Source organism: Cryptococcus neoformans, chromosome 14 (genome assembly GCF_000149385.1).
Source record: "Cryptococcus neoformans var. neoformans B-3501A chromosome 14, whole genome shotgun sequence".
NCBI classification, from domain to species: Eukaryota; Fungi; Basidiomycota; class Tremellomycetes; order Tremellales; family Cryptococcaceae; genus Cryptococcus; species Cryptococcus deneoformans.
In genome coordinates, this window is record NC_009190.1 from 552,876 (window position 1) to 578,079 (window position 25,204).

A 25,204-nucleotide genomic window follows, 5' to 3' on the forward strand; every position below is an offset into this window, starting at 1 on the left:
ACCAGGCAAGTCCTTGGCACCACCACCCCTCACAAGGACGACCGAGTGTTCCTGCAAGTTGTGTCCCTCACCGGGGATGTACGCAGTCGTCATCTGTCCGTTGGAAAGCTTTACTCGTGCAACTTTTCGTACAGCAGAGTTTGGTTTACGTGGCTTGGTGGTGTAGACTTTGGCGCAGACGGCCTTTTTTTGGAAACACCCGTCGAGGAGGGGGACGGAGGACTTTCGCTTGGTAGATTTTCGGGCACCTCGCATGACTGCAAATAGTATTTTAGCATCATTACGATGGTAATTTAGAGGGTAAACGCACTTTGATTGATGGTAGCTTCGCATCGGGAGCTAGAGGCGAATCCTCTTCCGAAACTCGTGGCGGGTCGGAACACGGGCATGGCGACAGGCCTGGCGAAAGCGGCCTTGGCTGGTCGCATCGCGAGCCTGGAAAAGGAGGAGGTGAGTGCGAGGAGTGGTCTTGAAGGGTTCATGGCGAGGGCCGTTTAGGTGTGTGAGATTGAAGAAACAAAAAAAGAATAGTTATTTATGTGTGCGCAGAAAGCGACGAAAGGTCGGAACGGCGTCGTTGAGATTTGTTCAGGATGAGTTTTACGTAACTGGATGTTTTTGGGCCCTCCACTTTTGGGTCGAAGATTTCTAAAGTGAGGATTAAGGCTTGTTGCTCTGCATCTACAACTTAATTTGTCAAAACAACAAAAATGGCAGAGGAAGACTTCATCCCTCTCCAAGGTTCAGCTGGGAAGAAAGAACGCAAGGAGCGTGTCAAGTACGTACATCGCATACCCATACAACCCTAGCTAACTCGACCATCTAAAAGCACAACCCTTTTCGTCTCCTCCCTCCCTTATACAGCCACCACCACCGACCTTCTCACCCACTTCTCATACATCGGTCCTGTACGACATGGTTTCGTCGCTACCGACAGAGAATCAGGCAAGTCAAAAGGTGTCGGTTACGTGACTTTTTCGTTGAAAGAGGATGCCGATCGGGCAATTCAAGAGTTGGACGGAGGTTCTTTCGGTGGCAGTAAGAGGAAGATCCAAGTGAAGTGGGCTGATGAAAGGGTGAGTGCCGTTTTTTTTTGATATGACATGTGCAAAAACTAATGGTTGGGGGAACGTTACAAGGCGTCTCTGAAAGACCGAAAAGCCGAGATCAAGGTTTCAAAACCCATCCCTGGACAGACAGACAACAAGTCGACGGACCCCAAGGCTATCCAAACTCTTGTTCTCACTGGGTTACCATCTGATATCACCAAGAATGTGCTTTGGAAGAAGATTAGAAAGGTCAATGACAAGGCCGAGTTGGTGTTCCCTGTCGAGGCTCAAGAAAACGAGGAGGAGGCTCCCAAGGATACTGGTACGTTCTTCTCTGAAACTTTTCAAACGTCTAGGAGCTAATCATATTATATAAAGCCCACATCGTTTTCCCCTCCCACGGTGATGCTCTCAAAGCTCTTCCCAAGCTTCACGGCCATACGTACAAGGGTAACATCTTGTCTTGTGTCCTCAAGAAGCGTCTTGAAAAACTTTCCGCCAAAGGAGAAGGCAAAGCTCCCAGCCACGCTGGTAGACTGATCATTAGAAATTTGTCTTGGGACGTAAGTCGCAGTACTCTTTTTATTTTCGGGAAATTACTAAAGAAGAATACTACAGACCACTATCCAAGATCTCCGAAAAGCTTTCCTCCCTTACGGTCCTATCCATTCTATCGATCTCCCTACCCTTCCCTCCAAACTCCCTCCTTCATCCGACCCTGCCAAACCGCCGCCCCCTCCGCGTGCGCGTGGCTTCGCATTTGTCTGGTTCTTGGCCCGACACGACGCTGAAAAGGCTATTGAAGGCACCAACGGTAAACCAATCAAGAAGGGTCCTGATGGTGAGGGTCGAGTGGTAGCTGTTGACTGGGCGTTGAGTAAGGAAAAGTGGCAAGAGGCGACTAAAGGAGAGGAGAAGAAGGAAGGGGAGAAGGAAAGTTCTGATTCTGGGTCCGATTCTGGATCCGAGTCTGAGTCTAATTCGGAATCTGGCGAGGGATCTGATGAAGAATCATCAGGTGATGAAGGTACTTCCGTAGTTAGCGGCTCAGAAGAAAGCAGCAACACGGATGAAAATGAAGAGGAGGAGGAGGAGGAGGAAGAAGAACCTGTCAAGCCTACCCTCCCCACTGTCGATGTCGGCAGTACCCTCTTCATCCGTAACCTCCCCTTCGAAACTACCGAACTTGAGCTTAACACCCTCTTCCGTTCTTTTGGGCCCTTGCGATATGCCAAAATTACCATTGACAAGGCAACTGGACGATCCAGGGGAACTGGCTTCGTTTGTTTCTGGAAGAATGAGCATGCCGATGAAGTTATTGAAGAGGCGCAGAGAGTCGCGATGGAAACTGGTGCCAATTCTATCCCTGTATGCTTATTTTTTCTCGCATTATCCAACAGAACTACTGCTCACACACGCACTACAGCTTGGTGGCGCAGCCCCCAAGAATCCCTTCGCCCTCCCTTCCCTCCTTACCGCTGACCCTTCCTCTTCTCTCGCTTCCCGTCTTGTCCTTCACGGGCGAACCCTCGACATCACCCGTGCCGTCACCCGAGAAACCGCCTCCCAAATGAAGGAAGACACTGAACGTCTCCGTAACGCCGCAGACAAGCGAAACACCTACCTCATGCGCGAAGGTGTCATCTTCCCTAACTCTCCAGCCGCCGAGGGTCTGCCAGAGAGCGAGATTGAAAAACGTCAGGCGAGCTTCAACTCTCGTAAAGCCTTGTTGCGAGGTAACCCTTCGCTGTACATCTCCAAAACACGTCTATCTATCCGACAGTTGCCTCTCTTCGCGACTGATAGGACGCTCAAGCGATTGGCTATCCATGCAGTCAAAGCTTTCGACAAGGAAGTTGCTGATGGTGAGCGAGAAGGTTTGGCTAGGGCAGAAGAGATGGACGGTACCATGAGTTCTGCTATTGCCGCTCGTGGCGACAAGTCAGGCGGTAAGGGTAAGGGTAAAGGAGGCAAGAAGGAGCGTGAGACAGCTGTCATCCAATCCAAGATTGTCCGCCAAACTGAAAAGCTCGATCCCGTCACAGGCCAAGGCAGGTCGAAGGGTTATGGTTTCCTTGAAATGCGTTCCCACAAGGATGCACTTAAGGTGCTTCGATGGGCGAACAATAACCCTGAAGTGGGTCCATTGATGTGGGAGTGGTGGAAGGTTGAGCTCGGAGATATGAAGGAGCGAGTGGAAAAGGCTTTGACGGATGCTAGGAAGAGGGAGGAAGAGCCACAGAAGGAAACCGCCAAGGAGAGTAAGAAGGGATTGGAAAGCGTTGAGGAGTTAGAGTCGAGGTTGAAGAAGCTTGATAGCAGATTGGAAGAAGGCGATTCAAGAAGCGGTGGTGGAATGAGAGGTGGAAAGACTCTTATCATCGAGTTCAGTATTGAGAACGTCCAGGTAAGTCACTTTTGAATATCCTTTTGCAAGTCAAGCCAGTGACTGATTCACCGTGATGTGTAGGTTGTGAAGCGCCGAGTAGAAAAGATCACCACGGCGAGAGAGAACGGGAAGCGCAAGGCGGATATAATTGCAGCTGAAGACACCGATGACGACGAATCTGCCTCTTCCAAGCCCGCTGGCCGATTTGACAAGCGCGCCAAGCGCGACGGACGTGATGGTCGTGATCGTCGCGACAGGCATGATGGTCCCGGTGGTCGTGAGGGGTTAAAAGGCAACTTTAGAGGCAAGCAAGGTCAAGATCGAGAGCAAGGCGGCAAGTTTGATAAAGACAGGCCTAGGGGAGGTCAGAATGGCCCAAGACGGGATTATAACGATCGTGGAGGTCGAAATGAACGAGGTGGTCGCAACGACCGTGGTGACAGACCTGGTCAAGTCCAGCCCCGACAACCTGGGAGGAGGGACCAAAAAAGTGTGAACCAGGTGAAGAAGGATGTCAAGACCAAGGAAGCTGGGGAGAAGAGAGGTATTGAGAAGTTCGGAAGTCAACTGGGTAGCATGATTGGGAGGAAGAGGAAGATGCGCAAGGGTGCAAAGTAGGTGGTGATTGTCCTGCCTTCGTTTTAAGTCTCTGTCCGGTTACATGCATGTGTCTATTACTGTACCGGATTTCTCTCCAGTCCATTGTTTGACACTAACCAATGGAATGAATAAATTGAATGGAAACATACGTATGTACGGCGACATCAAGTGAGATGAATGGCGTCCTGTTTTTATGCTCCTCCTTTTTCTCCTACGTACTAACAACAAAACGATGATGATACCTCACCTGCTCCCACACCGGAGGAGGTTGGATTAAATCATGCTCTTCTAGCCGGCGCTATCACTATCATCTACCATATTTTCTTCTTATCTACTTAGCTGCATTCAACTGTTCCCCAAATCTCCTTGCTAAGCTCAAACCATATGACGAGTCTTCTCCAATTCAACAGTTTTCGCTAGTGTCTTTGTTGCTCACCTATGAAGATGAAAATACAGCTTATTCTTAATTGGTTGTTTATTATTAGGTTTCCCATGCCATGGGTCAAGGGCAGATGGTCAAATCCGGCCACCGCAACCTTAGGATCTGCAAAGGAAGTCATCAAGCTATTAGGCAATCTGGTCGTGTATATTGCACAGGAAGAGAAGGTATCATCATCTTTTGTATCTACATGTCTTGTCAAAAATCGCGTTCTAATAAGATATAGATTCTTAGATGCTAGGTACAAGGTTCAGTTACACGTTTTGTGCCAGACACTAATAAATATACAGGTACAACGTTTCGTCGTCAAATTTCGGCATCCCAATATGACATTTCTTACCACTCCTTTTGAGCAACGCAGGGGTATTTTCTATCCCGCACTCCCGCCTACAATCCCTTTTTTTTCTTCCTCTTTTAATCTCTTCACCTCTTTCTGCCTCTCTTCGTACGCATCATAGGCGTAAACTACAGGCTTGGCGTTGAACACCGCGTCGGTGGTCAGTGATTCGTCAGAGGACGTATCATCATTTGCGTGACATCCTCTTGGACGAGAGTCGACTGGTTGCGGATTGAACAAGTCGTTGGGATCAAAGTCATCTATAAAACTGCAATCAGCATGGCTTAAGCGAGGGAGTAAAAATGATAAACGTACTATCTTCATCTATCACAGCCCGCCTCTTCCCCAGCGCCTTTCGACTTGGCTTGATAGGCACTCTCGGCAATTCATCACCGTCAACTTCATCCCCATTCACCACGGCAGATTGTATAGTGCCAACATTGATGGAGGCAGATTGCGACCCATTCGAATCGCCCGTCCCACTTCTCGAGGGCACTGTGTCAGCTTGTGTACTCAAACTTCCTTGGCTACCGTTCGCTCCTCCAGCCATCGTCTTGAATGGATTCGGTAACGGTCTGGGGCCTCCCATCCTTAGCTTGCTATTCGCGCCGTTATTCCCGGTATTACTAGCACCCACGTGGGAGTGGGAGTTATTGCTTCCAGTTCCTGGGCCGAGAGGTGAGCTCATATGACCTGGGGAAGCTGATACTCGTGGGATGTGTTGGAAGGTATGCTGGTCGGGCGAAGGTGTGCGAGAACGGAAGACATCTTGAGCCGAACCGCGGAAGGGGTTGTTGGATTGGGGAATTGTTGTGGGGGGAAGAGCAACACGTGGAGTTGGTGAGGGAGAACGAGAAGACGATGATTGGTTGATCGGTGTGGTAGCGAGTTGCTGTTGCTATTCGTCCCAAACGATTTAGCATAAGCCACATGACTAAGCAAAGTATCTTACGCTTCTATCCATTTTTGTCTCCTTTTTACTCCTCTCCCGGACCTCCCACAACTCCTTATCAGCCTGTGCCATCCTCTCCAATTCATCATGGTGCTTCATCACTTCCGCCAGCATCGCATGTGCCTCAAATAGTGCGGCTAGAGCCCGTTCTTCAGGAGTGGTTTCGGAATTGGCATTCGTACTGTTTGGAACGGACCCATCAAGAGTAAGGTTGGCATGTCGTTCGCGAGAATGTGAAGCTTCCGCTTGAGCCCAGTCCATTTGGTTGGTCAATGACTCATGCGCATGGAAAACCTTGCCATAGAATTCCTACAGCATTCCGTTAGAACGAGCAACGTATCGTCATACCCAAAAAATATACTCACTCTGATGACGGGTTTATGATCCAGCTCTTCTGGCCTGGTGTAAATCAACGCGTCACCCAATAACCTAGCACTTTCTCGGGCAGCTGTACATTCTTCCATCAAGCGCCTAATGTCCTCCCCGTGGCTTGGTAAATTTGCATAGCCTGGACCGCCATAGGCCGCCGGTTGCTGCTGGATGTGACGAGCAGGCGCCGAAGGAGGCGGAAGAGCTTGATGAACGTGGGATGGTGAAGAACCTTGTCGAGAGGTAGAAACGGAAGGCGGAGACTGGATTTGCAGATTTGCCATTTGGTTAGCGGGGTGTCGAGGTTGGGGAGGGGCCTCATTGGTATTAAAGATAGGATGGTCGGCTGAGAGAGGGTGCCCCTTTTTGGAAGCATGGGCATCAGCTTCCCAGTCTGCAATGCTTGATTGGGACTGTAACTTACATAATCTGATTCCTGTGGTAACTTGATCTTTTTCCAAACATCAACTAGCATCTCACAACCCTTCTCCATACCATATGAAAAGGTCAGATCGGCAATGACGTCGGTTAACAATCTGTGGGTCGAAGGTGACACTATAGGCCTTGAGGATGGGGCGAATAATATGGGTTCCAATGATTGGAAGAACTTCTTATTCGATCCGTATGCTACGTCTTTGTTAACGACTCGAGTCTGCTAGGGCGGACTGAGGCGACTTACGTCTGAACCCTTTCACGGTTACGTTACGCATCAACAAAAGCCACAGTTTAGCAGCATTCCTTCTCTCAAGTTCATTTCCATGCTTAAATTCTTTCCGTAAGGCTCGAGCGGCTTCTTTGCTAATGGAGTCTGAGCTGTCAGAATGATTGATACGATCACAGACTTCGTAAATCGCCGCCGGTGAAGGGTCTGAAGACGCAGCAAGCATCTCTGGTTATTTAATCAGCGCAACACGTCCATTTTGACATCGAGAAGGACCCACGAATAGCAGAAGTCACATCGTTCACCTGCGTTGCTGTATGGTCCTTCCTTCCAAAGTCCAAACCTGGCAATCTACTCCTAGGTTCTTCCTCAAACTGTGCCAGGTGTCCGTGCGCTGAAGTGGAACGAGATTCCGAATCATGCCATGCCTCTATACTCCCTCGGGACTCATCAATTGATGGTCTCCAATCCCCTTGCGGAGTAACTTGCATTTGCCCAAGGCCTGCAGCATGTTCTCGCTCGGCCTGAGCTTTAGCCTTGGTCTTTTTATCTGATCTGATACCCATTCCCCAAAAGCGCTTCTTTTCCTTGAGTTCTGGCTGGTGTTGATGTTCTTCCCTCCGGTTCGGTATTGTAGGCGCCTCGTTATTGAGGCCTACGGCAATGTTTTCAATGGGTGAAAAAGCGTTCGGTTGATTCTCAACAGCGGAAGGACCTAGATGTGAGTAGTGATTGGGAGCAGGAGTGGAGATGCCTGGAGTATATGGCTTAGGCAAGGGAAAGGTCGGAAGATCAGGCAGATCGACAGGTGAAGCATATGCGTTTGAAAGAGGCGATCGGGTAGCTTTTGTGGGCTTTGAGGAGTAGTTTTGGTCGTTCCGTGGTGTGACAGCGACTGCACTTGCAGGAGAAGAATAACCTCTTTCTCTCCCACTTTTGATAGTGGCCTCATCCTTATTGACGGATGTCGCAGAGTTGTGAATGTTCGACTGCGAATACCGCATGTGCAAGGGATAAGGCGGCCGAGTGCTAGGCGGTGTAGGGGGTCGGGCGCCAGGCGGGAGAAAAACGGTGGGATGCGTTGATCCGCTTGTAAGAGAGGAGTTTGAGTTGGTTGGTGATTGTGAGAAGGAGGCATTGAGGACAAGAAGAGGTGGGGCGTACGTCTCATAGCCGCTATTTTGATTCTGAGCTGGTACACCTTGCCATCCATCCGGTAAAGGAGATGATTGGTATCCCTTCGAGAGCCTTTGGGTCGGTTGGAGCGGTGGGTGCAGTGCTGATTGAGATGGCACTCTCCGTCTTGTTTCCTCTGCTTGAGCCTCTTCCTGCATCTGTTGGATCTCAAGGAGGCTCGGCGCTGTAGCAGACTTGTCTTTCCTCTTTGTAGAGCCTTGTGGTGGTACCGCGTCTGCTCCTACTTCTGCTGGAAATGGAGTGACCTCTGAGTGGTGGTGAAGACTGAACCCCCACTTGTGCTCATAACCTGAGCTGTTGTCATTGCTATCTCCGCCTCCAAAGAGAGTGGTGATACTTCTTGCGCCTTGATGATGTGGGGTTGACCTTCCTGAAGGTGGAGTCGTGGACGGTTGCTGTGGCGGCGGAAGCGGGTCTATTGGAGACTTTGTTGACCTGAATAAGCGCTTCATTGTGCTTGAGCGGTGGAAGTCAGTTATCAGGTCCTTTTCGCCATCCAGGATGTATTTGACGCCATGTAGACCGCGATGCACAACAACAGCAGCACCGCCGCAGACGGCCTACTCAGGCCCAGCCTTATAACGTAATTATTACGTAACTGACGTCTCACAAGGGGGCTCACTGCCGCTCACAACCCGCAAGCCTCATTCAATCACTCAATTTTTTATCATTCATCAGCACGAGCGGATTGGCGGCCAACACCGCTTTCGGATTGAAAAAGATTACGTAATGGATTGGCAGCAAGCTTCCACCGTAGTCCTGGGAACAAAATGGCTGTCGGCTTTCTTGTTTCTTCTCTCCCCATCTTCAACCTAAATACTTTACAAAAATGACCGAAGACATTTACAAGGACGATCTCTACGGCGGTGGGTTCTGACTGCATTCCTCTACGTCGTGAGTCATGAACTAACAGCGACAGATCTCGACCTCGAGGATTTGGATGCTTCTCAACTTGAGGAGCTTGTCGAGCCTCCTGAGCTGGATACTGCACCAACCTCGACTCCTGCTGCATCCAACGCTGCTGCGGCCCCTTCTCAACCCGCAATCACCGCATCATCGTCAACTTCCGCCCCCGTTGAACCCGGATCACAACAATACGACCATCAACCATCTTATGACGCCGCCACGCCTTATCAGCAAGGCCAACAGGACAACAACTTTGGCCAGCAGCAAGACGGACAGGATAGAATCAAGCCCAGTGATATGCCTGATGAGGGGTTAGTAGATATTCTGTTCACCTTTTCTACATTATCATTCGTCGTGGAGTGTGCTGGATGAAAGGAGGCCGCGCAGGTTTTTGTCGCGGCGGAAAAGCGCTTGTAGGATCCTTTAAAAGGCTCTTCAATCTTAGGATTTACCAGCATCAGCTAGGCCGTAGAATTAGGCCATAGGTCACAATAGGACTGTAAAACCCGTACCAGTAACGTACCCCTTTAGCCTTGTCTTACTTTTCCTTTTCCCTGTCTATAGCCTTAGATGAGCTGAACTAATCTGTACACAACATACATTACCCATACCTTTCGATAACCCACATATCGTCTATTTACTGGATGCCATGCACCCCCTCTCGACCCGTCGCCCTTCACCTTTTTTTTTTGCCTGAACGTACTATGTTTTTAACCGTACAGGAAGATGTTCATTGGCGGTCTCAACTGGGAAACCACTGAAGGTCAGTTGCGACCACTGTCCTTTCCCCCTAAAACTGACATTGCGACAGCGGGTCTTTCTGAATACATGGGGCAGTTTGGTGAAATTGATGCTTGCACCATTATGCGTGATCCTTCCGGTCGTTCAAGAGGTTTTGCATTTTTGACTTATAGAGACCCCGCCAGTGTCACCAAAGTGATGGCGCAGACTCATCATCTCGACGGTAAGCAAGTGAGTACTTCCTTCCAACTCACTTGAATATCTACCAACGGTGCATACAGATCGATCCCAAACGCGCCATCCCCCGCGCCGAGCATGAGCGTACCGCCAAAGTCTTTGTTGGCGGTCTCGCTCCGTCCGTCACAGGTGAATCCCTCAAATCTTTCCTCTGTCAATTTGGTCAGGTGATGGATGCTACTGTTATGTTCGATAAGGAGACTGGCAGATCTAAGGGGTTTGCATTTGCTACGTTCCAGGATGAAGAGTCTGTAGGCAGAGCGATGGCTGCTAGCGGTGTTGAGCTTGAGGGCAAGCAGGTTAGTCATACTGTATTTCTACGCCAGATCCGTTGGTTAAGCAGAAAATGTAGATTGAGATCAAGAAAGCTCAGCCAAGAGGTACTGCTCAGGGATCCAAATTTGGAGGTAACATGAATCCCCGCTTTAACCAAGGCACGGGATTCAGTGGTGGTATGGGTAGTTTCGGCGGTGGCTTCGACCCCAGTTCGGTGGCGATGATGTATCAGAACATGATGAAAACCGGAGGTAAGGGGAAGACCCTTTTTGACATATCCCAGCCACTGACATTGATAAAAATCCTCAGGCAATATGATGGGCGGCTTCGACCCTAGCGCCATGGCAATGATGTACCAAAATATGATGAAATCCATGGGCAACGCTCCTGCCATTAATCCCAGTCTTGCTATGCGCAACAATGCTGGCGGGACCACTGCCGGTGCTGCTGCAGGGGGTGCTATGCCGATGGGCATGGGTATGGGTGCCATGGGGGGTATGGGGGGTATGGGAGGCATGGGCGGTATGGGCGGTATGGGGATGGGTGGTATGGGAATGGGCGGAATGGGTATGGGCGGAATGGGCGGAATGGGTGGAATGGGTATGGGAGGCGGGATGAACCGCGTGAGTCTTTACTTACTCTGTGCGGCTACTTACAAACATACTGATGGCCGTAACTTCCTAGATGGGCAACACTCGACAAATTCCCAACGCTCCCCGCGGCCCTGCGGCGATGCGCGGACCAGGACAACAGCCCATGGGCGGCGCTGGAAATGCTCCCCAAGGTGGTGGACCCGGAGCGCAGAGATATTCGACGCAAGGGAACGCGAGGGCAAGACCATATTAAGATTGCGGATAGTTTAAGGAGAGGCCCACAGCCCGCATTGATCAAAGAAATGGAGACAGTAGGGGTGTTGTAGGCTTTTAAGCAAAATGCACCGATGTGTATGTTTCTCAGATTACGTCGTATCCTCGCATCTCATTGAGTAAATGGTCATATTAACGATAGTTTGAGTGACGTGTGAGTGATATACTTGTCTTTTATCGATCACTCTATCTGCTGTATGATGTACGACCAATTTACTTTCTTTTCGGAGTAAACATTTACTACAGTACTCGTACACTCTATTTTTCTTCTTTCCCTTTATCTTTTTCCCTGACACTTAATAACATACTTTTTAATCTACTGACCGACGTTTCATTTCCACCTAACTTCCATCTTCCGCATGCAAGCAGTCCCCTATTATATTTCTTCAGCAAAAGGGACATTTTGACCGATAATTGCCTCCTCCAACCTTTCAAATCTGCTTGCCCCACCGCTTCATTCCTTCGTCCGTCCTCTCTTCCACCAGAGCCCCGTTTGAAACTACTATACAGGAGGGCTTGTATGTATATACATACATATTGATGAAACATAAGAAGTAGGGTTGCGGCGATCACCACCAAAACAATAATTAAATAATAATGCGGCGAGGAAAAACTACAAATAAATAATAAAAAAGCATGGTGTCGGAATTAGCGCTATTTCCCGAGCATTACGCGACGTGGCACTTGCGGACGTTGTGCATCTCGCTAACTCCATCCATTTCCTACTTCCGCTATCTTCTATTGCATCCTTATTCTCTTCCACCACTGCCACAATGGCCGACCAGCTCGCCACCAAGTACACGTCCCAACTTCAACAGTTAACAGCAATATTCCCCGATTGGGATGAGCAGGATCTGCTCTTCACTTTGCAAGATGTCAAGGGAAACCTGGAGGAAGCTGCGGTGATGATCACCGAAGGTGAGTCATTGAATGAGCACGGGCAGACATAAGCGAGAGCCTTTCACATGACTCACAAATACTAACAATATAAACAGGCCGCGCTCAACAATTTACGACAGCCAGCAGTAAGAAGAAGGCCGCCAAGCCAAAGGACAAGGCGCTTTCCAGTAGAAATGCGGACACTGGGGGATGGGGCGACGCCGGAAGCTTTGACTCTGGTTTTGACAACAAGAGCACAAGGGGTGGAAGGGGAGCTCGAGGCGGACGAGGTGGTAGCAGGGGTGGCCGAGGTGGACGAGGTGGAGGTATGTGTATTTGGTTCGTCTTTATCACCCAACTAACGATGGGTTGATAGAACCCTCTCGCGGTGGCCGTGGTGGCCGAGGCGGCTCCCGAGCTGATCGAGGCGGCTTCTCCGGCTCAAACGAAGCTTGGGGAGCTTCTACTTCCAACGAAGCTAGTCAGGGTTGGGGCGAGTCAGTTACTACCACCGAAGGATGGGGTGAGAGTGCTCCTGCCACCCTGGCTGCTACACAAGGAGATGGAGGATGGGGAGTCGAATCAGAGCAACCAGATGCCCCCGCGGAGAGCAATGGCGATGATTTTGCCGGTTCCGGTGGATGGGGTGACGCCCCTGCGCCCAAGGAAATTGAAAAGGCTGCTAAGCAAGGCGGCAACGCATGGCAGCCCGAAATCGAAAGGCCTGTGCCTGTTGCCCAGCCTTCCGCACCCGTCGCTAAGCCTAAGCTAACTTGGGCTCAAATCGCAAAGTACGTCTTTTCATCATGATATGACGTGTCTTGTTCCTAACAATATTCAGACCTGCCGAGAAACCTAAGCCCGTTCCTGCCCCCGCTCCTGCCTCCGCTTCTGCCTCCGCTCCTGCTGTTGAGCCTGCTCATGCTGCCGATGACAACGCCGGTGGCTGGGGTGACGAGCCTGAACAGATCACTTCCGATGAGCCCATTGCCCAGGAATCACCAGAAGTCCCTGCCGATGCCCTTGAAGAAACTGCCGTTGAAGCTGTTGAGTCTTTCGGTGACGTCCCTGCACAAGAGGAAGTTGACGTCGAGGCCGAAGCTGTCGTTGGGTCTATCGAAACTCCTGTTGAGCCCGAACAAGCGCAAGAGCTTCATCCGCAAAAGACTGCGCCTCAATCTACAGAGCAAGACAGTTGGGAAACTGACCCTGCCATTGCTGGTTCTGGAAGCGAGCAAGCTGCCGCGGCTGCTCCAGAGCCTGCCACTACTTATCAGGGTCCCCCTGGTTTTAGTTCTGTCACTGCTAAGGCTGCTCCAGGTGTTCAGACCGGTCCCCGATCCAATTCTCGCGCTGCTCAGAGGTACAAGGAGGCTGAAGGACAGGGTGTCGTCCTTCCCGCTAGTGTCGGCGGTTTGACTGGTGTCGAGATGCAGTTTGGTAGTTTGAGCTTTGGTGGATTGCAAGGAGACGGGGTGGACTCTCCTGTGCCCGAGCCTAAGCAAAAGTCTCCTGTCCAGGCCGCTCCTGCTCCTGCTCAACCCCAGGCTCAAGCTTCTCTTCAACATCAGGCTCAAGCCCAGGCTTCCCCTATTGCTCCTACTCAACCCTCTGTCACCGCTCTATCTCAACCTCCTTCCTCTACTCCTTCTCAACCTCCTGTTCCTTCAGCTCCTCTCTACCAACAGCAGCCCGCCCAGCCACCTGCTTTCTCCGCCGCCGCTCCTCACCAGACACTTCAACAACAGATGCATGCTTACCAATACCTCCAACAACAACAAGCTCCGGCTCAATCCCAAACTCCCGAACATGGCTTGCAACAGTCTCAGAACCAGTTCTATCGCGGACACGACTTTTACAGCCCCATTGGTTCGCAGGGTGAGCAACCTCAAGGTCAGCAGCCCCAACAGCAGCCTCAGCAACAACAAGCGCAGATCGGTCAGGCGAATCAACAACCTACCAATAGCCCATACGAGCCTTTCGGGGCGTTCGGCCAGCAGTCCCGATTCTTGGGTCAACAGGCGCAGAGTAACCAACAGGTGCACGCCACAGACCCTTATGTTGCGGCCCAGAGAGTGAGCAACATATGTTTCTCGTTTGAGGTGATGCTAACAAGGTTATAGTCTTACGATTCTTACAATGCCTCCGGCTACCCCCGACCCCCTGTCGAGGAACCCAAACCTGCGGCCACCCCCTCCCACCCCACCGCCCCGGGGCAGTTGCCACATCAGCAGAGCGGGTTCTACTCTGGTATGGGCAACATGGGTTATTACCAGCAAGGTCCTTACAACCCTTATTACCAGTGTAAGTATTGGCGACGCCTGCATTGGACCCGACTGATACAATGTTGCAGACGGCCAAGCCCCTCAAGCCGGTTTCCAGCAGTACTACCCTCGAAATCTCTATGGTCAACCAGCTCCTCAGGCTGCCCCTGCACCTATCCCCGCCGCTAAGCCCCAGCCCACTCAATCTCCTTACGGTGCTCCTCCTTCATACCCTGCTTTCAACAATGAGGAGTCCTTTGGCAGTTTGGGCAGGTATGACTCCAAACCAGCTCAGCCCGCCGGCCAACCCCCTGCTCAAGGACAGAGCGCCATTGGTGGTACCTACGGCTCCCAGGGTCTTCACGGCTTTTTAGGAATGAACAACGCCCAAACTGGCAGTGCTCGGCCTCAAGCCTCCAACGCCTCTGAAGACTTCAAGGTTGCCTCCTCTGGCTCCAACGCCACCACTTCCAACCCCAACGCTACCGCGACCTCTGGTGCCGCTGGTGGTGGTGGTGCTGGCGTGGCCCAAGCGCAGCGGGCGCCTAACCAACCCACCGCCGTTCAGGCTCAACAGCAAGGCCAGCAGGGCCAGCAACAACAAGGTTTTGGAAGCTATCCTTACGGTGGAGGCTACGGTGGTCAGGACTGGGGACAGTACGGTGGTCACTATGGATCTAGGAACTATTCTCACTGGCAGCAGTAAGCCCTTGAGGACTGGTCCTGCAGGGCGTCTGATAGAAAGAAGAGTTTATAAACGAGGGCAGATGAAAGGAGTGACGATAGGAATGGAAAGATGGGAATGAAAAGATGGAAGCTGTGCAAAAATTACTCATGGAAGAGAAGTCTGGAGAGATCAGATAAGAGGACGGCTCAGGCGTTTTGGCCTGGGTAGTTTTTACAAAACAAAATAGTTGACAAGTGCAAGTTGATTAAAAATGATTATCTCTTTTCCCTCTACTGAATTTACTTCTGCATTTTTTCCACTCTGCGCATATAGATCTGCCCCTGCAGGGGATTGATAATAGAACTCAAAGTTAATGATTAACTGAATGATTGATGCCATGTTGAGGCTTATCACTTGCGATGATTGACATGCTTTGGGGCAACCAACCAACCAGCCAGCATAACATAAGGATTTCAGGATCGAAAGAAGCCATACATCGTCGACCACCATACTAACACACCCCTTAGTAAAATGTCTATATTTGAGAGAAGACTGCAGATTTTTACATTCATCATCTTACGTCGGTCGTTGGCTAATTAATAAATGTTTCAAATGAAATTACGTAATTATTCGTGTTCCCGCCCGCGGCATGTTTGTATCGTCTTCGTTCATGGTGTCCGATGTGGTGATTCCCCCTTCTTATACTTTTCCAGTCGCTCAATGCTCAACATGTTCACATGGCCTGCAAGTTCTCAATCGGCGTTTAATCCACGATCTATATAATTCTAGTTTATAAGCGCACACGTTCATCCTCGGCAGTAGTGATCGACTACCCATCACATATCAACACTCGGGCGTCTTCTTCGCCTCCGACGCCATGGAGCAAAATATGATGAAACAGCGATCAGCCGACATGGTGGTATGTGTCACCATCCTCTTCCTCGCCCATATTTGCGCAATATGTGCTGTTAGAATATATGGCTCATTTGGCATATCCTAACGTCTCAGCATTGTGTGGCGTTCTATTTTACAGCATCGATTCCGCCTCAAGAGTCAACAACTTATATTACCTATGTTTTATCGACCTCGTCACCGGCGCAATGTGCCGTGTTCACCAGAATTCAAGCATCGATACGCTCGCTTGCCCATCTTCATCATTTCCAGATTCGTAAGGCATCATTCAACAAGCTCATTTGTGACATTTCATCCAGCCATTCTCAACCAGCACTCTTGGGAATTCCTTCTCAGAACATCCTCAATGTAACAGAAAGGCGTGCCCGACTGTCTATGTTCATTTCTGCATGGTGTAGCAAGGAGAAGTTGGAGCTTTTCCCCTTCTTTCGCGGGCTGTATGGTGTCTTATATATCCAAAGTCAGAGCTCCAGGATGGGGGTAGATAATGGAGAACATCGAGTTGTGTGGGAATTCGATGATGCAGTATTTCTGGAGTCAGGGTATGTTATCTATTAAATCTTGTGCATTGGGCTTGAGATTGACATACAATTAGTGGTACTGATTTCATGTGTGATGCCATTCTCATCCTCAAGAATGTTCTGAATTTTGAAATTCACACAATCTACAACAGCATTGAAGATCAAGATATCTACACACCTATCTTTGTCCAGTGGTTGCCTCGAATTACTCACCCATCACAACCCTCAGCATCCTTTTCACATCCACCTGACATGTCTAATAGAAAAGGAGCACCTTTGCCTTCCCTGAGTGGCTTGTGCAATCATTCCTCACCTTCAGTGGATAACCAGTTTTTGTCTGAAGATTTCCTTGCCCCTGAAGTGATTAAATCAAATTGTCAACATGTATTCATTGTCACTGCTGGTATATATACTGTAAATGATGGAGAACTTGCAATGCTGGAAGACAACCTCAATAAACCACATTACTGGAGATGGGAATTCCCTTCTGATATTGACAATCAGGAGATACTAGACCTTATGTCTTTGTTCCCCAGGGTTATCTCTCAAAAGCCAAAGCCTCACTTTGTTCAGCTAGATCTGGAAGCAATTGTTGATCAACAATATCTTGGGCATCCACCAAGCATCAGCTGCCATGCAACCTCACAAGGCATATCTATCTTTGGAACAGGGAGAATATGGGTTGGATTGAACAAAAGAAATGCAGGATGGAAGGGATCTTGGTGGTTTAGGTTCAAACTCTGGTGGTACTGCTTGTTTGGGTGGATCTAGTAACTGGCAGTCACCCTCTTTTATTTACCTATCCCTATGCCTTTCATCCACAAGCATTGTTGCTGCAGTGAAGAAGACACAAACAGATGACTGTCACTTGGATATATGCAAATGATGGAAGTTGAGATAGTCAATCAGCAGGACCATAAGTCAATATCAATAACCAACAACTTTCTCCTTCAAAACACCACCACACCATCCATTGGTCATTCATTGTTCTTTGGGATCTAAGCACATTAATACAGTTTAAGGGTAAAGGAGCTGCTATGAACTGTTCCAATTGGTGGTGTTGTAAATCACATCAGAGTAGAAAAAAAAAGCAATGCTGTTTCTTGGGTTTATCAAAACAAGAGGAAGAAAGGATCTGGAGATAGGTACTCAAGCATCCATACAAAGTATGTTTATTTACTTCAACAATATGCTAATATATATTAGTCCTTAGGTCATGTGATCTGTCATGAGCCTGCACAAAGAAGAAGAGATAAGAGATCATAGGAGGGAGTTACGTAATAGGAAGGCAAGATCCGATTCAGATAAGAAGGTCCAGCTGGACCTCCAGTTGGACCTCCGAGAAAAGAACTGGACCTCCAGCTGGACCTCCAGCTGGACCTCGAGCTGGACCTCGAAGGATATAAATAGATTTCTGTAGAAGTATATAAAGGGGAGCTTTGTCCTCGATATTGATCTTCTTCCCCTCGAAGATCAATATTTCATAAGTTACTTTGCAAAAGGTCCTCGAGCTCCCAGTGCTCACTCTCGTCTTACCTTGCACCACCTTCAACATAAACTTACTCCACTAGTATATAAGCTTGCCTGATCTTCCCAAGCGAATATACCTCTGCCCTATGCCATACGCCAATAGACAAGTGTCAAGAGGTATATCATACATATATCTCATTGCTTAGTTAAACTACGGCTTTCTATCTCGTCTCCAAGGCCGGACCTTGTTGGGGATGAGTCATAACACGATCCAACCATAGCTATGTTACATCATGGCATGATGCCCTGCTGTCATTGCAGAGGTGTTTTTAGCTCCACATGTGCTGCAAACCCAGGTCAGCAGTCCCCTGTCGTCATAAAGTGACTTGGGAAAAAGTTAGAAGGATAGCATGATGTCACTCTAGATTACAAGCAATGGGAGAGATATCATAGCAAATAGAAGTGACTTAAAAGATATCAGATCAATCAAGTTGTTGAGAGCTTCATTAAGACATCCCAGGTAGTAGGTACCAGGACTAGTGCTGGGGTGATGGAGATCAACAATGGAAGACTTCTTAGTGTGTAAGAGCACTTTGGCAGGCATCATATGCTGGTTGTTGGCCACCATCACTTCATGTGTGTTACAATTCATCCCCAACAAGGTCCGGCCTTCTTGGAGACGAGATGGAAAGCCATAGTTTAACTAAATGATGAGATATGTATGATATACCTCTTGACACTTGTCTATTGGCGTATGGTATAGGGCAGAGGTATATTTGCTTGGGAAGATCAGGCAAGCTTATATACTAGTGGAGTAAGTTTATGTCGAAGGTGGTGCAAGGTAAGACGAGAGTGAGCACTGGGAGCTCGAGGACCTTTCGCAAAGTAACTTATGAAATATTGATTTTCGAGGGGAAGAAGATCAAGATCTAGGACAGAGCTCCCCTTTATATACTTCTACAGAAATCTATTTATATCCTTTGAGGTCCAGCTGGACCTTCTTATCTGAATGGGATCTTGCCTTCCTATTATGTAACTCCCTCCTATGATATCTTATCTCTTCTTCTTTGTGCAGGCTCGTGACATGAGGTGTCACTACCCTTGGGACACAACAAAAGAACAAAAAAAACCACAAAACAAAGAACAAAAGAGTCCACTTTTATCCATACCTGGTACCTTTTTCTGTCATCTACATGGTTGACTGAACAACCTCCACCCAACTAGTCCACCCTGATCGATTGTCAGCCTACCATTTAGGATCAAAACAAGCCACAACATGGCTTAATTGAGCACTTTTCTGGGCTTATTTTTTGGGTTTTAAAATAAGCCATTTGCTGAATTATTATAAGCCATTTTCAGCATTATTTGTATTGGAAGCATGGGTTATTCTAATTCTTATTGCAGCTTGTTTTAAGCCATTTTCAGCTTTATTTTTATCCATGCGATGGGTTGTTCTGACCCTTTTAGCAGCTTGTTTTAACCCATTTTCAGCCTTATTTTTATCCATGCGATGGGTTGTTCTGATCCTTTTAGCAGCTTGTTTTAACCCATTTTCAGCATTATTTTTACCCATGAGATGGGTTATTCTGATCCTTTTAGCAGCTTCTTTTCATCCATATAACAGCTGCATTTAAGCCATTTTCAGTATTGTTTTTATCTGAGAAATGGGTTGTTCTGATCCCTTTAGCAGCTTGAAATGAGCCTGTAGCTAACCCTTGGTTTGGTTGGTCGAATTACATGCATCTAATCGTAAAAATACAAAAAATAGAATCATTAAAGTACAATATACAAAAACACAATCGACACATCTGCTAGGAGGAAGAGCATGAGCTTCTCTTCTTCCTAGCAGTTTGGGCCTTATTTTTGAGGTACTGCATGCCCAGTGACTGTATAGGCCACTTGCTTTTGCAGTGGGCAGCACCAAAGACGTCGACGTGCTTGTCAGCGACCTTCAACAAGGTTAGCTGGCCATCCAAAACATATAAAAGAATGTCACTCACAAGACCCATGAAGAGCACATGCTCCTCATAGTCTGTGCCCTTCCATGTCTCCATGCCCACTTTATCACCAAAGGCTCAAACAGCGCTTCGGCGAACATCCTCCTAAGGAAAGCATTGGGAGCTTATCCAATGAAATATCAATTGCTACTCACTAGAATCTTCCTCCAAAGATTGTCATTCCCCCCATGCCCCAGTCCCATAACCACTCTAACCACTCTAACCACTCTAACCACTCTAAACAGTGCAGAGATTGGGGATCTGAGATGGGGTAGGAGATGTCATGGTCAAAATGGAGAGCCCCAGGGGGGGGAATACCTCTGGTGAAGAGGGAGAAGTTCGAGCAGGAGAGAAGGAGGCATTGTTGTGGAAGGAGGAGGTGGCGGGGACATCGTGGACATCAGCTGCAAGAGGCAGGAGTCAATGCATGAGCAACCTAGTCAACAACAAGGGGAATAGGAAGGAACAGAAGATGTATCATACCTGTTCTCTGGGATTGTTGATATTCCTGGGATTCGGCCAAGAGTCCATCGATCAGCTCTTGGTCACTCCAAGTCCTCCTTGGATGAGGATGGGAGGGGACATCAAGATGGGTTTGAGAGGGTCCAGGTTGCGCTGAGTGAGACTCCCCCATAGAATACAGTACAAAGCGGTTTACACCTCTTTGGCCACCACTTCTCTGCCCACCATTTGATGAAGATGCAAGAAGAGGACTGGATGGTGTTGGTGAGAAAGAGCGAGTGTTGGACCTGGTTGGGTGGGGCATTGTAGGTAGAATGACTAGAAATAGAAAGTGAGGTTGTGAAAGATTTAGTGAGATTTTGTGTTGAACTTTCTGGCATCACACTGTAAAGCCAGGACTATGGACTTATTATATAAGTTCTACATGCACTCACTGCATTATTTGCCACTCTAACTATGCTTGCTGCGCTTCTGCTCCAAAACCCCACTCTGATCTCATATGATATCATCCCTGCACTTTCCTCACCACAGCATCTCCAAGGGCTCCTTCATTGACATATCACTCGCAAACCATCCTTCAATTCAACCATTTCGACATACCCTTGAGACACTGTCTCCTCTTCAAATGTTTGATGGACGCCCTTCCTCCAGTGGTCCCATCACACACATCGTCAATCTTCCTCTCGTACTCCAAAATGGTCTTGCCCCTCTTCTCACAACACTCTATGTCACTAGGCTTGCCGGTGCCGATATTGTCCTAGGTGATGACTGGTTAGCCAAATGTCAAGCAATTCTGAACCATGCGCAATGTCGTATCCAGCTCACTCTTCCTTCCTCTTCTCCATCAATTACTTCAAGTAACGCCATTCCAATCGCGTCCCCTAGTCGCTGGGGTTCCTCTTCTTTCTCGGGTCAGCCAGCCATCTCGTCTTCCAGCAATACTCCCAACAATCACTCACCTTCCTTGGCTCTCGACCCCTCTGTCAACAACGATACCCTCCTTCGAGCTGTCTCCTTCGATTCATTCCCAGCAATTCACTTGACTTCGATGACCTCAAAACTCTCGGACCTCAGTTCTCAGAGATCATTACTCCTGAAGAATTTGCGGCCGAAACTGCTGAATTACTTGAAGTTCTACCAACACAATTCCATGATTACATCGACATCTTCTGGCCATCTTCAGGTACCAAAATGCTACTGCCTCATCATCAGTATGATATGACCATCGACTTAGTACCTGAGGCAAAACTTTCATCACCACCTCTCTATCAACTCACTGAAGATCAGCACAAGGCACTCTTGGACACCCTTGAGCGAGAAACCACTGCCAGTTGTATTTGGCCAAGCAAATCATCTTATGGTGCACCTATGTTTTTCATTCCAAAGAAAGATGGAAAGTTTCGCATGGTAGTAGACTATAGGCAAGTCAACTGTGTCACCAAACCTGATGCCTACCTTCTACCCCTGGTCAGCCAGATTATCAGCGACCTTTCAGCCAGATTATCAGTGACCTTTCAAAGGCGAAGTTCTCCACCAAGCTCAACCTTGTAGGCACATATCAACTTCTCTGCCTTAGTCCTGGGCATGAACCACTCACTGCATTTCATACTCAATATGGTATGTTCAAATCCTTGGTCATCCGAGATGGTCTTTGCAATGCTCCTGCCACCTTCCAACACTTTCTCAACAATGTCTTCTGTGACTTGCTGGGAAAAGGGGTCACCATCTATATCAACAACATTCTCATTTATGCTGCCTCTCAAGAAGAGCTACATTGACTCACCATTCAGGTCTTTGATTGAGTACACTCTGCATCCTTGTATCTCAAGGCAAGCAAATGTGAGTTCACACAAACCTCTCTTCTCTTCTTAGGTTTCCAAATCTTGCATAACAGGGTATCGTCAAACCCTGAGAAAATTAAGGCCATCAAAGAATTTCCTTGTCCTAGGTCTCTCAAAGAATCCCATTCCTTCATTGGTCTGGTCAGCTACTGTCAATGATTTGTCAAAGGCTTCTCTGAAATCACTGCTCCAATCACCTCACTCACCAAGAAGAATCAAACTTTCATCTGGGGCAATGTTCAACAATGCACCTTCAAAATCCTCAAACAACAGCTTATCTCTGCTCCAAGCCTCGCCCATTATGATCCTTCATATCCAACCATTCTCTAAACTGATACTTCCTTCTTTGGTTGGGGATTTGTCATTTCCCAAGTCAATCCGACTACTCAACTCGAACATCCAGTGGCTATTGAATCAGGTCATTTCACCAGGGCTCAACTGAACTATCCGACCAACGAAAAAGAATTCTTGGCCATCATCGAAGCTTTCGTCCGCTGTCGACACATGCTCCTGCAAGTTCACACCACCATCTTGACTGACCATCACAATCTTTCACACTGGATGAAACCTCGTCAGTTCAGTCCACATCAAGCTCAATGGGTCAAACTCCTCTCACCTTTTAGGTTCAACATCATCTACCATCCAGGCAAACAGGCTTCCATGCCTGATGCTCTCTCTCGCTGATCCGATTACCATCCAGGTAAAGGTACCACCATGGATCAAGAACACAATTTCGTCCAAGCCCTTCCCAGCTTCTTCACTTGTTCCACCGAGTCCCTCAAGTTGCTCAATACTTCCAGCCAGCCTTTCAACTCACCCAACCATTCTGTCAAGCCCCTTGCTGGTTCCGATTCTGCCCCAGCTTCCACGATTCTACATGCTCTTGTCCCCACCCTTTCAGTTGAACAAAACTTCTTCATTACTGATTCTGATATCCTTGACAGTCTCAAAGCAGACCTCGAAATTTCTCCCATCTTCCATGGCATGCTAACTATGATTTGCACAGATTGTAGTCATGCTTCATGCCATTCACCTTCAATCATTCCATCAGCTCTTATCAAGCTCTGACAAGTCTCAAGAAATCCATACTTTTGCAAGCCATCTTTCAATCCTCAAGGTTTCCTTTCCTTTGGTCACCACATTTATGTTCTCAATCACAACAATGCCTGACAGAAAATCCTCGAAGCCCACCATAGTTCCTCCCTCACCAGAGACCCAGGTATTACCAAGACCATGGAATTAATCTCGAGGGATTATGTTTGGAATGGGTTATGAAAAGATGTCGAAGCATATGTTACCAGCTGTGCTACTTGTCAGCACACCAAGGTCTCTCATCAATGAAGTCATCCTCTGCTCTGACCACTTCCTGTTCGCAAAGTTCCATGGAGACACCTCTCCATGGATTTCATCGAGCTGCTTCCAGGCTCCAGTATGTTCAACTCCATTTTGGTCGTCGCCTACTTGCTATGCCCCTACTTGATGTAGGACGAACTCGAGGTAATGTGCACCGACCTCTAACACGATTTGCCTTCTGGGTATTCGTAGGTAACTTCTTCCTTCTAATGTGGATTGTGGAATGCCTCACCAAATGGGCGATTTTTGTCCCCACTATGACATGCCTCAATGCTTCCAGCCTAGCTGACTTAGTCCTTTCCCACATTCATTCTGCCTCAACACAGTCTTCCCGAAAGTATCATCTCTGACTGCAGTACCAAGTTTGTATCAAAATTCTGGCAACTTGTGACCGACAGGTTAGGTATCAAGCTCAACCTCTCTACTGCCTATCACCCTCAAACAGACAGTCAAACCAAGCGAGTTGTCAGGGGTGTCATGTAGGTCAGCATAGCTGCCCGGCACTCAACTCGGATGATGTAGAACTCGACAAATGAAAATGAAGGGTTCATGCCTAGCAGAGCCTGATGGAAGAATTGCCAGGCTGACAGAACAGAAGCTGGACTTAGAGGAAGGAATAGCCAGGGCCTGAAGGAGCAGGAGCTGGACTAAGGGCTGACTGAAGCGACTTAAAAGAAAAGAATGCTCAGAGGCAAGGTAGTGAGAAAGGACAACAGTATTGATTTTCTAAGGACTATGAAAACTATGAAAGACTATCTTCTTATATACCTTTCTTTCCTTCTGCTTACTCATCTCTCTCAGGATAAAGATGTTGCTAACTCATGGTGGGAATGGGGCTGTCGGACTGGAGGGGATGAAGAACTCTGACCAAGTGTCAAGGAAGAAGAGGTGTCACGATGTTATGTAAGAATCGCACTCTGCGGCGTCTTTAACTGGGCAACGGGATATTATTCCACCTTGTCCCCGAAGTAACCAAACAAACCTCCACCTCAGACGACCGCGATTTATCGCCCGATTCTTGCAAAATCAACCGAGGCATCTTTCGGCTTGCCTCTTCTTTCGTTTCACCTGGTCAGCACTCTCCTCTTCTTCCCCAACACTTGGTCAGTGTTCATTTCCCCCCGGTCCGACAGCTCCGTCCCCGCCATGAGTTAGCGATAACTTTCTCCCGAGAGAGATGAGTAAGCAGAAGGAAGGAAAGGTATATAAGAAGATAGCTTTTCGTAGTTTTCATAGTCCCCAGAAAATCAATACTGTTGTCCTTTCTCACTACCTTGCCTCTGAGCATTCTTTCCTTTTAAGTCGCTTCAGTCAGCCCTTAGTCCAGCTCCTGCTCCTTCAGGCCCTGGCTATTCCTCCCTCTAAGTCCAGCTTCTGTTCCGTCAGCCTTGCAATTCTTCCGTCCGGCTCTGCTAGGCGTGAATCCTTCACTTTCATTCGTCGAGTTCTACATCATCCGAGTTGAGCGCCGGGCAGCTATGCTGACTGACGTGACGCCCGTGACAAGAGGAAGATGCTGATCAGATGAAAAGAAGGAAGGGGCAAGTGTAAGACTCCCAGCAAGCTGGTAGAGCCCTTACATGGTCAGTTTGTTGATTGTGACCATGTGCTGGTTTATTTTTATTTTCTTCATTTTTTTGCCTTTTGCTTCCATCTTGCATGTGCTCCCAATGCCAATCCTTGCATGTGACTTCCAGCCACAACCAAGTTATTCGCATGGCACCCACATGGTCTCAGCCATGTGCATCGAGATTTTTCCCATGTCTATTTTTTTCATTTTTTTCCTTTCCCTCACGCTGTCCCAAAACACTGGGGAACT

At 48.3% G+C, this 25,204-nt stretch overlaps 7 protein-coding genes across 8 annotated transcripts in view; 5 read left to right on the plus strand and 2 right to left on the minus strand.

Annotated features, from left to right (window-relative positions):
* Window positions 1-482, minus strand: part of CNBN1880 (putative mitochondrial 37S ribosomal protein MRPS12) — a gene marked incomplete at both ends in the record, with an annotated part of 657 nt that extends 175 nt beyond the window's left edge. Inside the window, 2 exons of the mRNA XM_766917.1 lie at window positions 1-257; window positions 311-482. The exon at window positions 1-257 is cut by the window's left edge and continues 79 nt beyond it. Of these exons, the coding sequence (XP_772010.1) occupies window positions 1-257; window positions 311-482 (429 nt within the window). The remainder of the gene's footprint in view (window positions 258-310) is intronic.
* Window positions 483-710: 228 nt separating this feature from the next.
* On the plus strand, window positions 711-4,056 carry CNBN1890 (hypothetical protein; the record flags this gene model as incomplete). Of its 2 annotated transcripts, XM_766918.1 has the most annotated exons (8): window positions 711-778; window positions 830-1,076; window positions 1,140-1,371; window positions 1,428-1,612; window positions 1,668-2,417; window positions 2,476-3,456; window positions 3,520-3,742; window positions 3,792-3,934. In XM_766918.1, 8 exons carry the CDS (start codon window positions 711-713, stop codon window positions 3,932-3,934), a joined length of 2,829 nt encoding a protein of 942 aa, XP_772011.1. The 2 variants fall into 2 exon arrangements, with proteins under 2 accessions (XP_772011.1, XP_772012.1); XM_766919.1 differs by having other exon boundaries at window positions 3,520-4,056.
* A 791-nt stretch (window positions 4,057-4,847) lies between these two features.
* Window positions 4,848-8,445, minus strand: CNBN1900 (hypothetical protein; the record flags this gene model as incomplete). Its single annotated transcript, XM_766920.1, has 7 exons — window positions 4,848-5,074; window positions 5,130-5,712; window positions 5,767-6,075; window positions 6,132-6,497; window positions 6,560-6,768; window positions 6,815-7,024; window positions 7,077-8,445. The coding sequence occupies 7 exons, from the start codon at window positions 8,443-8,445 to the stop codon at window positions 4,848-4,850; spliced, it is 3,273 nt and encodes a 1,090-aa protein (XP_772013.1).
* A 377-nt stretch (window positions 8,446-8,822) lies between these two features.
* CNBN1910 (hypothetical protein) lies at window positions 8,823-10,999 on the plus strand (the record flags this gene model as incomplete). Its single annotated transcript, XM_766921.1, has 8 exons — window positions 8,823-8,859; window positions 8,913-9,210; window positions 9,622-9,662; window positions 9,711-9,871; window positions 9,922-10,176; window positions 10,230-10,404; window positions 10,463-10,776; window positions 10,838-10,999. The coding sequence occupies 8 exons, from the start codon at window positions 8,823-8,825 to the stop codon at window positions 10,997-10,999; spliced, it is 1,443 nt and encodes a 480-aa protein (XP_772014.1).
* Window positions 11,000-11,792: 793 nt separating this feature from the next.
* CNBN1920 (hypothetical protein) lies at window positions 11,793-14,868 on the plus strand (the record flags this gene model as incomplete). The annotated part of the gene is made up of 6 exons (XM_766922.1): window positions 11,793-11,937; window positions 12,015-12,224; window positions 12,275-12,689; window positions 12,740-13,973; window positions 14,022-14,202; window positions 14,252-14,868. The coding sequence occupies 6 exons, from the start codon at window positions 11,793-11,795 to the stop codon at window positions 14,866-14,868; spliced, it is 2,802 nt and encodes a 933-aa protein (XP_772015.1).
* Window positions 14,869-15,706: 838 nt separating this feature from the next.
* On the plus strand, window positions 15,707-17,033 carry CNBN1930 (hypothetical protein; the record flags this gene model as incomplete). The annotated part of the gene is made up of 3 exons (XM_766923.1): window positions 15,707-15,748; window positions 15,838-16,283; window positions 16,337-17,033. 3 exons carry the CDS (start codon window positions 15,707-15,709, stop codon window positions 17,031-17,033), a joined length of 1,185 nt encoding a protein of 394 aa, XP_772016.1.
* A 3,657-nt stretch (window positions 17,034-20,690) lies between these two features.
* Window positions 20,691-21,969, plus strand: CNBN1940 (hypothetical protein; the record flags this gene model as incomplete). The annotated part of the gene is made up of 3 exons (XM_766924.1): window positions 20,691-20,962; window positions 21,112-21,658; window positions 21,712-21,969. The coding sequence occupies 3 exons, from the start codon at window positions 20,691-20,693 to the stop codon at window positions 21,967-21,969; spliced, it is 1,077 nt and encodes a 358-aa protein (XP_772017.1).
* Window positions 21,970-25,204: the final 3,235 nt, after the last annotated feature.